Source organism: Pseudophryne corroboree, chromosome 3 (genome assembly GCF_028390025.1).
Source record: "Pseudophryne corroboree isolate aPseCor3 chromosome 3, aPseCor3.hap2, whole genome shotgun sequence".
NCBI lineage: Eukaryota > Metazoa > Chordata > Amphibia > Anura > Myobatrachidae > Pseudophryne > Pseudophryne corroboree.
This window is the reverse complement of record NC_086446.1, coordinates 802,223,963-802,238,561: the sequence shown is the minus strand read 5'-3', so window position 1 is coordinate 802,238,561 and position 14,599 is coordinate 802,223,963. Positions and strand designations below refer to the sequence as shown.

The 14,599-nt window shown below is 49.2% G+C and overlaps 1 protein-coding gene across 1 annotated transcript in view; it reads left to right on the top strand.

Annotated features, from left to right (window-relative positions):
* Positions 1–14,599, top strand: part of GFRA1 (GDNF family receptor alpha 1) — a 252,908-nt gene that overhangs the window by 29,960 nt on the left and 208,349 nt on the right. The window contains exon 3 of the mRNA XM_063962687.1: positions 13,115–13,198. Within this exon, the coding sequence (XP_063818757.1) occupies positions 13,115–13,198 (84 nt within the window). The remainder of the gene's footprint in view (positions 1–13,114; positions 13,199–14,599) is intronic.

Here is a 14,599-nt window from a genome sequence, read left to right as displayed (position 1 = left end):
CAGGCAGAGACGCTCAGACTACCTGTATTCTCCTTATTGTGGATGCAGGGCCCATTGCTGGTCTATTAGCTGCATATGCCGCGCCTCAGCCAGACGTTATATATGTTACCGAGGATTAGTTCAGTCCCTCAGGGTTATGGTGACATGAACCCATTGGGCTGGGATAGATCCCATGAAATCCGCCCCCATTCTTTCTCCGTATTAACCCTTTGTGCATGGTGTCTCAGAGCTGCGTGCGGCGCAGAGACCCTCATACGCCTAAAGGCACCTGCAGCACACGATGCGCTTGCAGAATTCCACGGGTGTCTGTCTGATGACATAAAGCAATGACCGGCGAACAGATAGGCCGACGCTCGCCTCTGCTGATCTACGACAGGAGACTGTGCCAAGGGCCCGGCCGCATCTGCGCCTTTGTCAGTGCAAAACTCGCTGGAAAATCCATTTCCTAAAAAAAAAAAAAGGTTTTCAACTATCTCTCCTTATTTCTGTCATTACTCAATGAAGTCACTATTTTACACCCTGCTCTGGGTACAGTCAATTTTGTTTTCAGGTTTTTTACAAAAAGAGCATTGAAGAAAGTTTGCCAGCAGCCAGGCCCCCGTTACCCCATCGATCATGGCTGTAAAGTGCTCCTTTGTTTCGTACACCCTGCTGCAAGTCTTTCAGTCTCTCCCCAGCTCCTGGAGGAAGCGTCTCATGTCTCTCTGCTTTGTGTCAGCTTTGCTGGGGAAGGAGGGGGATAGAGGATCTTTATACCCAGGGGCCACATGCGCTGTGTCAGGCGGCTGCCTTAACCATTTCTGCAAGATATCACTATCTGGAAGTGACAGGTTAATGTCAGCAGCTGTCCCTGGCAGGTAATTCAATTGTAACTCCCAACACGGGTAACAATGTATCACACGAGGGGAGCTTGCGAAAGCGAGATTTTTCCATGAAACTCGCATACATCACGTAAACGCCTGCACCCGAGAAACGCAGGATTCAGTTAGAAATGCCATGTCATGTGACTCACTGCGAGCCCGCACGACTGGGAGAAATGCATGAAACAGTGGCAAAAACTATTCTGAACCCCCCAAAAAAGTGGCAGCTGAGGTGGCAGGACCGCAGAAAAGGGCTGGAGGTTTTTAAAAGGTGATGGATGATTTTTGGACTTGCTATTAATGGTTGGGAACAAAGTGATCGCCAGCAAGTGTTTCATCAGCTTAAAGTCTGCAGTACAGTATACAGAACATGTATGTAACAAATGTAACATGTATGTAACGTGATGTGTTTTATACCATTTTGTAAAAAGTTGGACAAAACGCCTTTTCCCATCTGCAGGTTTTAAAACCCCTCTCCCATCAATATAACTCCTCAAGGTACCCATCCCACATCACTTACACCCCATATACCCGTCCCACATCAATTACACCCCATATCCCCGACCCACATCACTTACACCTCCATATACCCGTCCCACATCACTTACACCTCCATATACCCGTCCCGCATCACTTACACCTTCATATACCCGTCCCACATCACTTACACCTCCATATACCCGTCCCACATCACTTACACCTCCATATACCCGTCCCACATCACTTACACCTCCATATACCTGTCCCACATCACTTACACCTCCATATACCCGTCCCACATCACTTACACCTCCATATACCCGTCCCACATCACTTACACCTCCATATACCCGTCCCACATCACTTACACCTCCATATACCCGTCCCACATCACTTACACCTCCATATACCCGTCCCACATCACTTACACCTCCATATACCCATCCCACATCACTTACACCTTCATATACCCGTTTCACATCACTTACACCTCCATATACCCGTCCCACATCACTTACACCCCATATACTCGTCCCACATTACTTACACCCCATATACCCGTCCCACATCACTTACACCTCCATATACCCGTCCCACATCACTTACACCTCCATATACCCGTCCCACATCACTTACACCTCCATATACCCGTCCCACATCACTTACACCTCCATATACCCGTCCCACATCACTTACACCTCCATATACCCGTCCCACATCACTTACACCCCATATACCCGTCCCACATCACTTACACCTCCATATACCCGTCCCACATCACTTACACCCCATATACCCGTCCCACATCACTTACACCCCATATACCTGTCCCACATCACTTACACCTCCATATACCCGTCCCACATCACTTACACCTCCATATACCCGTCCCACATCACTTACACCTCCATATACCCGTCCCACATCACTTACACCTTCATATACCCGTTTCACATCACTTACACCTCCATATACCCGTCCCACATCACTTACACCTCCATATACCCGTCCCACATCACTTACACCCCATATACTCGTCCCACATTACTTACACCCCATATACCCGTCCCACATCACTTACACCTCCATATACCCGTCCCACATCACTTACACCTCCATATACCCGTCCCACATCACTTACACCTCCATATACCCGTCCCACATCACTTACACCTCCATATACCCGTCCCACATCACTTACACCTCCATATACCCGTCCCACATCACTTACACCCCATATACCCGTCCCACATCACTTACACCTCCATATACCCGTCCCACATCAGTTACACCCCATATACCCGTCCCACATCACTTACACCCCATATACCTGTCCCACATCACTTACACCTCCATATACCCGTCCCACATCACTTACACCTCCATATACCCGTCCCACATCACTTACACCTCCATATACCCGTCCCACATCACTTACACCTCCATATACCCGTCCCACATCACTTACACCTCCATATACCCGTCCCACATCACTTACACCTCCATATATCCGTCCCACATCACTTACACCTCCATATACCCGTCCCACATCACTTACACCTCCATATACCCGTCCCACATCACTTACACCTCCATATACCCGTCCCACATCACCTATTTATTTTATTTATTTATTAACAGTTTCTTATATAGCGCAGCATATTCCGTTGCGCTTTACAATTAGAACAACAGTAATAGAACAAAACTGGGTAAAAACAGAAAGACAGTGGTAGGAAGGCCCTGCTCGCAAGCTTACAATCTATAGGGAAATAGGCATAGATACACAAGGATAGATGCTACCTATTGCATAATGGTCCACCAGATTGCTAGGTTCTTAATGGGTTGTATGATGATACCCCACAAAGTTATCCAAGTGTCAGGAGGGTGTGAGACTAAAGAAAGACAAGATATGTGATGTTATGAATACTCTACAGAGGATGTAATTAGATAGGGAAGCACTGAAGGTTATGTTGGTGGGTCTGGAATTTGATAGGCTTGTCTGAAGAGGTGAGTTTTCAGGGAACATTTAAAGGTTTGGAGACTAGAGGCGAGTCTTACTGTGCGTGGGAGGGCATTCCACAGAGTGGGTGAAGCCCGGATAAAGTCCTGTACTTTTGAGTGTGAACAAGTAATGCGTGTGGATGAGAGACGTAGATCTTGTGCAGAGCGGAGAGGTCGGGTAGGGAGATATTATGAGATGAGTGAAGAGATGTATGTTGGTGCAGTTTGGTTAATAGCCTTGTATGTGAGTAAAAGTATTTTATATTTAATACGGTAGAATACCGGTAACCAATGGAGGGACTGACAGAGCGGATCTGCAGACGATGAACGTCTGGCGAGGAAGATTAGCCTCGCAGCTGCATTCAAAATGGATTGTAGTGGTGAGAGCCTATGTTTGGGAAGACTGGTCAGGAGACTATTACAATAATCAATGCGGGAGATAATGAGTGCATGGATTAGAGTTTTTGCTGTGTCTTGTGTAAGATAAGGGCGTATTTTGGATATGTTTCTTAGATGTATGTAACATGATCTTGAGACAGATTGAATGTGGGTAACAAAGGACAGATCAGAGTCAGGGTGACACCTAGGCAGCGAGCTTGTGGGGTAGGGGTGATTGCAGAGTTCTCAACAGTGATAGATATATCAGGTTGGAAACTACTATTGGCCGGTGGAAATACAATTAATTCTGTTTTGGAAATATTAAGTTTGAGATGGCGGGATGTCATCCAAGATGAAATGGCAGACAGGCATTCAGTGACACGGCCCAATACAGATGGTGACAAATCAGGGGAGGATAGGTAGATTTGAGTATCATCCGCGTACAGATGGTACTGAAATCCGAAAGAGTTGATTAGTTTGCCAAGAGATGTGGTATAGATAGAGAAAAGCAGAGGACCTAGGACTGAGCCTTGCGGTACTCCAACTGAGAGAGGTAGCGAAGAGAAGGTCGAATCAGAGAAACGAACACTGAAGGAGCGATTAGATAGGTAGGATGAGAACCAAGAAAGGGCTGTGTCCTGAATACCTAGGGATTGTAGTGTTTATATGAGAAGAGAGTGGTCAACAGTGTCAAAAGCAGCAGAGAGATCAAGGAGAATAAGTAGAGAGTAATGTCCTTTAGATTTAGCAGTGACCAAATCATTCACTACCTTAGTCAGTGCTGTCTCTGTGGAGTGTTGGGCACGAAATCCTGACTGAAGTGGGTCCAGTAGGCTGTGTGAGTTAAGAAAGTGTGTGAGGCGAGTGTAGGCAAGTCTCTCCAGTAGCTTGGAGGGGCATGGGAGCTGAGAGATGGGACGGTAGTTAGAGAGAGAGTTAGGGTCAGAGTTTTGTTTTTCAGAATGGGAGTAATTACTGCATGCTTGTATAGACCTACACCTCCATATACCTGTCCCACATCACTTATACCTCCATATACCCGTCCCACATCACTTACACCTCCATATACCCGTCCCACATCACTTACACCTCCATATACCCGTCCCACATCACTTACACCTCCACATACCACCGTCTCACATCACTTACACCTCCATATACCCGTCCCACATCACCTACACCTCCATATACCTGTCCCACATCACTTATACCTCCATATACCTGTCCCACATCACTTACACCTCCATATACCCGTCCCACATCACTTACACCTCCATATACCCGTCCCACATCACTTACACCTCCATATACCACCGTCTCACATCACTTACACCTCCATATACCCGTCCCACATCACTTACACCTCCATATACCCGTCCCACATCACTTACACCTCCATATACCCGTCCCACATCACTTACACCTCCATATACCCGTCCCACATCACTTACACCTCCATATACCCGTCCCACATCACTTACACCTCCATATACCCGTCCCACATCACTTACACCTCCATATACCCATCCCACATCACCTACACCTCCATATACCTGTCCCACATCACTTATACCTCCATATACCACCGTCCCACATCACTTACACCCCATATACCCGTCCCACATCACTTACACCTCCATATACCCGTCCCACATCACTTACACCTCCATATACCCATCCCACGTCACTTACACCTCCATATACCACCGTCCCACATCACACCTCCATATACCCGTCCCACATCACTTACACCTCCATATACCCGTCCCACATCACTTACACCTCCATATACCACCGTCCCACATCACTTACACCTCCATATACCCGTCCCACATCACTTACACCTCCATATACCCGTCCCACATCACTTACACCTCCATATACCTGTCCCACATCACTTACACCTCCATATACCCGTCCCACATCACTTACACCTCCATATACCCGTCCCACATCACTTACACCCCATATACCCGTCTCACATCACTTACACCTCCATATACCCGTCCCACATCACTTACACCTCCATATACCCGTCCCACATCACTTACACCTCCATATACCCGTCCCACATCACTTACACCCCATATACCCGTCCCACATCACTTACACCTCCATATACCCATTCCACATCACTTACACCTCCATATACCACCGTCCCACATCACTTACACCTCCATATACCCGTCCCACATCACTTACACCTCCATATACCCGTCCCACATCACTTACACCTCCATATACTCGTCCCACATCACTTACACCCCATATACCCGTCCCACATCACTTACACCTCCATATACTCGTCCCACATCACTTACAACCCATATACCCGTCCCACATCACTTACACCTCCATATACCCGTCCCACATCACTTACACCTCCATATACCTGTCCCACATCACTTACACCTCCATATACCCGTCCCACATCACTTACACCCCATATACCCGTCCCACATCACTTACACCTCCATATACCCGTCCCACATCACTTACACTCCATATGCCCGTCCCACATCACTTACACCTCCATATACCCGTCCCACATCACTTACACTCCATATACCCGTCCCACATCACTTACACCCCATATACCCGTCCCATATCACTTACACCCCATATACCCGTCCCACATCACTTACACCTCCATATACCCGTCCCACATCACTTACACCTCCATATACCCGTCCCACATCACTTACACCTTCATATACCCGTCCCACATCACTTACACCTCCATATACTCGTCCCACATCACTTACACTCCATATACCCGTCCCACATCACTTACACCCCATATACCCGTCCCACATCACTTACACCCCATATACCCGTCCCACATCACTTACACCTCCATATACCCGTCCCACATCACTTACACCCCATATACCTGTCCCACATCACTTACACCCCATATACCTGTCCCACATCACTTACACCTCCATATACCCGTCCCACATCACTTACACCCCATATACCCGTCCCACATCACTTACACCCGATATACCCGTCCCACATCACTTACACCCCATATACCCGTCCCACATCACTTACACCCCATATACCCGTCCCACATCACTTACACCCCATATACCCGTCCCACATCACTTACACCTCCATATACCAGTCCCACATCACTTACACCCCATATACCCGTCCCACATCACTTACACCTCCATATACCCGTCCCACATCACTTACACCCCATATACCCGTCCCACATCACTTACACCTCCATATACCCGTCCCACATCACTTACACCTCCATATACCCGTCCCACATCACTTACACCCCATATACCCGTCCCACATCACTTACACCTCCATATACCCGTCCCACATCACTTACACCTCCATATACCCGTCCCACATCACTTACACCCCATATACCCGTCCCACATCACTTACACCTCCATATACCCGTCCCACATCACTTACACCTCCATATACCTGTCCCACATCACTTACACCTCCATATACCCGTCCCACATCACTTACACCTCCATATACCCGTCCCACATCACTTACACCTCCATATACCCGTCCCACATCACTTACACCTCCATATACCCGTCCCACATCACTTACACCTCCATATACCCATCCCACATCACCTACACCTCCATATACCCGTCCCACATCACTTACACCCCATATACCCGTCTCACATCACTTACACCTCCATATACCCGTCCCACATCACTTACACCTCCATATACCCGTCCCACATCACTTACACCTCCATATACCCATCCCACGTCACTTACACCCCATATACCAACGTCCCACATCACACCTCCATATACCCGTCCCACATCACTTACACCTCCATATACCCGTCCCACATCACTTACACCTCCATATACCCGTCCCACATCACTTACACCTCCATATACCCGTCCCACATCACTTACACCTCCATATACCTGTCCCACATCACTTACACCTCCATATACCCGTCCCACATCACTTACACCTCCATATACCCGTCCCACATCACTTACACCCCATATACCCGTCTCACATCACTTACACCTCCATATACCCGTCCCACATCACTTACACCTCCATATACCCGTCCCACATCACTTACACCTCCATATACCCGTCCCACATCACTTACACCCCATATACCCGTCCCACATCACTTACACCTCCATATACCCGTCCCACATCACTTACACCTCCATATACCACCGTCCCACATCACTTACACCTCCATATACCCGTCCCACATCACTTACACCTCCATATACCCGTCCCACGTCACTTACACCTCCATATACCAACGTCCCACATCACACCTCCATATACCCGTCCCACATCACTTACACCTCCATATACCCGTCCCACATCACTTACACCTCCATATACCCGTCCCACATCACTTACACCTCCATATACCCGTCCCACATCACTTACACCTCCATATACCCGTCCCACATCACTTACACCTCCATATACCCGTCCCACATCACTTACACCTCCATATACCCGTCCCACATCACTTACACCCCATATACCCGTCCCACATCACTTACACCTCCATATACCTGTCCCACATCACTTACACCTCCATATACCCGTCCCACATCACTTACACCTCCATATACCCGTCCCACATCACTTACACCCCATATACCCGTCTCACATCACTTACACCTCCATATACCCGTCCCACATCACTTACACCTCCATATACCCGTCCCACATCACTTACACCTCCATATACCCGTCCCACATCACTTACACCCCATATACCCGTCCCACATCACTTACACCTCCATATACCCATCCCACATCACTTACACCTCCATATACCACCGTCCCACATCACTTACACCTCCATATACCCGTCCCACATCACTTACACCTCCATATACCCGTCCCACATCACTTACACCTCCATATACCCGTCCCACATCACTTACACCTCCATATACCCGTCCCACATCACTTACACCTCCATATACCCGTCCCACATCACTTACACCCCAAATACCCGTCTCACATCACTTACACCTCCATATACCCGTCCCACATCACTTACACCTCCATATACCCGTCCCACATCCCTTACACCTCCATATACCCGTCCCACATCACTTACACCCCATATACCTGTCCCACATCACTTACACCTCCATATACCCGTCCCACATCACTTACACCCCATATACCCGTCTCACATCACTTACACCTCCATATACCCGTCCCACATCACTTACACCTCCATATACCCGTCCCACATCACTTACACCCCATATACCTGTCCCACATCACTTACACCTCCATATACCCGTCCCACATCACTTACACCCCATATACCCGTCCCACATCACTTACACCTCCATATACCCATCCCACATCACTTACACCTCCATATACCCGTCCCACATCACTTACACCTCCATATACCCGTCCCACATCACTTACACCTCCATATACCCGTCCCACATCACTTACACCTCCATATACCCGCCCCACATCACTTACACTCCATATACCCGTCCCACATCACTTACACCTCCATATACCTGTCCCACATCACTTACACCTCCATATACCCGCCCCACATCACTTACACTCAATATACCCGTCCCACATCACTTACACCTCCATATACCCGTCCCACATCACTTACACCTCCATATACCCGTCCCACATCACTAACACCCCATATACCCGTCCCACATCACTTACACCTCCATATACCCGTCCCACATCACTTACACCTCCATATACCCGTCCCACATCACTTACACCTCCATATACCCGTCCCACATCACTTACACCTCCATATACCCGTCCCACATCACTTACACCTCCATATACCCGTCCCACATCACTTACACCTCCATATACCCGTCCCACATCACTTACACCTCCATATACCCGTCCCACATCACTTACACCCCATATACCCGTCTCACATCACTTACACCTCCATATACCCGTCCCACATCACTTACACCTCCATATACCCGTCCCACATCCCTTACACCTCCATATACCCGTCCCACATCACTTACACCCCATATACCTGTCCCACATCACTTACACCTCCATATACCCGTCCCACATCACTTACACCCCATATACCCGTCTCACATCACTTACACCTCCATATACCCGTCCCACATCACTTACACCTCCATATACCCGTCCCACATCACTTACACCCCATATACCTGTCCCACATCACTTACACCTCCATATACCCGTCCCACATCACTTACACCCCATATACCCGTCCCACATCACTTACACCTCCATATACCCGTCCCACATCACTTACACCTCCATATACCCGTCCCACATCACTTACACCTCCATATACCCGTCCCACATCACTTACACCTCCATATACCCGTCCCACATCACTTACACCTCCATATACCCGCCCCACATCACTTACACTCCATATACCCGTCCCACATCACTTACACCTCCATATACCTGTCCCACATCACTTACACCTCCATATACCCGCCCCACATCACTTACACTCAATATACCCGTCCCACATCACTTACACCTCCATATACCCGTCCCACATCACTTACACCTCCATATACCCGTCCCACATCACTTACACCCCATATACCCGTCCCACATCACTTACACCTCCATATACCCGTCCCACATCACTTACACCTCCATATACCCGTCCCACATCACTTACACCTCCATATACCCGTCCCACATCACTTACACCTCCATATACCCGTCCCACATCACTTACACCTCCATATACCCGTCCCACATCACTTACACCTCCATATACCCGTCCCACATCACTTACACCTCCATATACCCGTCCCACATCACTTACACCTCCATATACCCGTCCCACATCACTTACACCTCCATATACCCGTCCCACATCACTTACACCCCATATACCTGTCCCACATCACTTACACCTCCATATACTTGTCCCACATCACTTACACCCCATATACCCGTCCCACATCACTTACACCTCCATATACCCGTCCCACATCACTTACACCTCCATATACCCGTCCCACATCACTTACACCTCCATATACCCGTCCCACATCACTTACACCTCCATATACCCGTCCCACATCACTTACACCTCCATATACCCGCCCCACATCACTTACACTCCATATACCCGTCCCACATCACTTACACCTCCATATACCTGTCCCACATCACTTACACCTCCATATACCCGCCCCACATCACTTACACTCAATATACCCGTCCCACATCACTTACACCTCCATATACCCGTCCCACATCACTTACACCTCCATATACCCGTCCCACATCACTTACACCCCATATACCCGTCCCACATCACTTACACCTCCATATACCCGTCCCACATCACTTACACCTCCATATACCCGTCCCACATCACTTACACCTCCATATACCCGTCCCACATCACTTACACCCCATATACTCGTCCCACATTACTTACACCCCATATACCCGTCCCACATCACTTACACCTCCATATACCCGTCCCACATCACTTACACCTCCATATACCCGTCCCACATCACTTACACCTCCATATACCCGTCCCACATCACTTACACCTCCATATACCCGTCCCACATCACTTACACCTCCATATACCCGTCCCACATCACTTACACCTCCATATACCCGTCCCACATCACTTACACCTTCATATACCCATCCCACATCACTTACACCTCCATATACCCGTCCCACATCACTTACACCCCATATACCCGTCCCACATCACTTACACCTCCATATACCCGTCCCACATCAGTTACACCCCATATACCCGTCCCACATCACTTACACCCCATATACCTGTCCCACATCACTTACACCTCCATATACCCGTCCCACATCACTTACACCTCCATATACCCGTCCCACATCACTTACACCTCCATATACCCGTCCCACATCACTTACACCTCCATATACCCGTCCCACATCACTTACACCTCCATATACCCGTCCCACATCACTTACACCCCATATACCTGTCCCACATCACTTACACCTCCATATACCCGTCCCACATCACTTACACCTCCATATACCCGTCCCACATCACTTACACCTCCATATACCCGTCCCACATCACTTACACCTCCATATACCCGTCCCACATCACTTACACCTCCATATACCCGTCCCACATCACTTACACCTCCATATACCCGTCCCACATCACTTACACCTCCATATACCCGTCCCACATCACTTACACCCCATATACCCGTCCCACATCACTTACACCTCCATATACCCGTCCCACATCAGTTACACCCCATATACCCGTCCCACATCACTTACACCTCCATATACCCGTCCCACATCACTTACACCCCATATACCCGTCCCACATCACTTACACCTCCATATACCCGTCCCACATCACTTACACCTCCATATACCCGTCCCACATCACTTACACCTCCATATACCCGTCCCACATCACTTACACCTCCATATACCCGTCCCACATCACTTACACCTCCATATACTCGTCCCACATCACTTACACCCCATATACCCGTCCCACATCACTTACACCTCCATATACCCGTCCCACATCACTTACACCTCCATATACCCGTCCCACATCACTTACACCCCATATACCCGTCCCACATCACTTACACCTCCATATACCTGTCCCACATCACTTACACCTCCATATACCCGTCCCACATCACTTACACCTCCATATACCCGTCCCACATCACTTACACCCCATATACCCGTCCCACATCACTTACACCCCATATACCCGTCCCACTGAATTTAGCACATCTACGGTCGGATTCTCTGACATGTGGGGGGGACACCCAGCACAGGGCTAGTCCGCCCCGGATGTCAGTCCGGCCCCCACCCTTCCCCACAAGGGTGCAAAAGCATCGCACAGTGGCGATGCTTTTACACCCGCTGAGTAGCTTCCTGTCTGCGCAGCCTAGTTGCGCTGGCAGGCAGCTACCTGACGCGTTCCGGGTTTCAGCGGCTGCGTGTGACGTCACACAGCCGCCGCAGCCCACCCCCGCAACAGTCCGGACACGCCTGCATTGTCCGGACCGTGTTCCGCCAATGGCGTTCTAATGCCGTTGGCACACCCTCTCCCGCCCGCGACCGCCTCAGACTGTCAATTAGGCAGAGGCGATTGCAGCCCTGAGATGCCGGTAGCATCTCACTGGGCTCCCAGGGTGCGCGAACGCACTCCGCAAAGGGCTTCAGACTGCGATCACTGCAGCTGCACAGAATCAGACTGTCACGTAATACAAGGCGATGCATGTAGAGGACACGGCTTTGGTTAGCGCCCGTGGACTGCGCCATGTTCCTTCTCAGTGCCTATGTGTAACGCCGTCCTTTCTCTTCTGTGTCTCCTGCAGGGAACGAGCTGCTGGAGGACTCGCCGTATGAGCCAGTCAATAACAGACTCTCTGACATCTTCAAAATGGATTCCAACCTGTCCGGTAAGCAGCAGTAATGATGGATAATGTGTAATGCTTTGCTGGACTGCGTGTTCTCATCCCTGCGCTCAGCTGTGTGACTGACGCCGTGAGATTTCTATTCCCAACAGCTGGCACTGTGACCTCTGACCCCCCCCAAATGCAGCGATGGTGATGACGCAATATTGTTATAGGTTATTTTGTACAATGTGTATATGACTCAGACTTGTACGTGAGTTGTGTGTGGATGCAGCCCCGTCACATGCTCCGGAATACATGCATCATCTACGCCTCTATTCAGAGTCCATCCATCTACTTCTGAGCAGCTGTCATCATTATCAGCCGGACCTCTGCGTACGTTCACCTACGTACTGGCCACCTGCCCATGACACGCCCCCAGGATGCCCATGACACGCCCCCAGGATACCCATGACACGCCCCCAGGATACCCATGACACGCCCCTAGGATACCCATGACACGCCTCCAGGATGCCCATGACACGCCCCCAGGATGCCCATGACATGCCCCCAGGATACCCATGACACGCCCCTAGGATACCCATGACACGCCCCCCAGGATGCCCATGACACACCTCCAGGATGCCCATGACACGCCCCCAGGATGCCCATGACACACCTCCAGGATACCCATGACACACCTCCAGGATGCCCATGACACGCCCCCAGGATACCCATGACACGCCCCCAGGATGCCCATGACACACCTCCAGGATACCCATGACACACCCCCAGGACATTTATCCTTGTGACCAATCACTTGCGCCCAGTTACGCCCACTCAGCCACTCATTGCTCAGATGCTGCCAACGGCCTGTCCCGGCAGTGTTATCACATACCACAATATGATGCTGGGCACTAATATCGCCCAGAACACATTGATAAGGACTATGGGGTCTATTTACTAAGCCTTGGATGGAGATATGGTAGATGGAGATAAAGTACCAGCCAATCAGCTACTAACTGTCATTATGGTAGTTAGGAGCTGATTGGCTGGTACTTTTTCTCTGTCCGCTTTATGTCCATATACGGCTTAGTATATAGACCCCTAAGAGCGCAAATTAATATTTATGTTCACATTTATATCCTCCCATTAATTAGAATAGAATTTGCATTTTATTATATCATTTACAGCTGAAAACATTATCAGCTTCCCGGCAGTGCTAAAGATTAACCACATACAGAAACTCTCCGGCTTACAAGTACATGGGTTAGGAAAGCAGTAGTGCTCCTTACATCCTTCCGGAACTTTCCAGCTTACAAGTACATAGGTTAGGAAAGCAGTAGTGCTCCTTACATCCATCCGGAACTTTCCATCTTACAAGTACATAGGTTAGGAAAGCAGTAGTGCTCCATACATCCAGGCTGAACTTTTCAGCTTACAAGTACGTAGGTTAGGAAAGCAGTA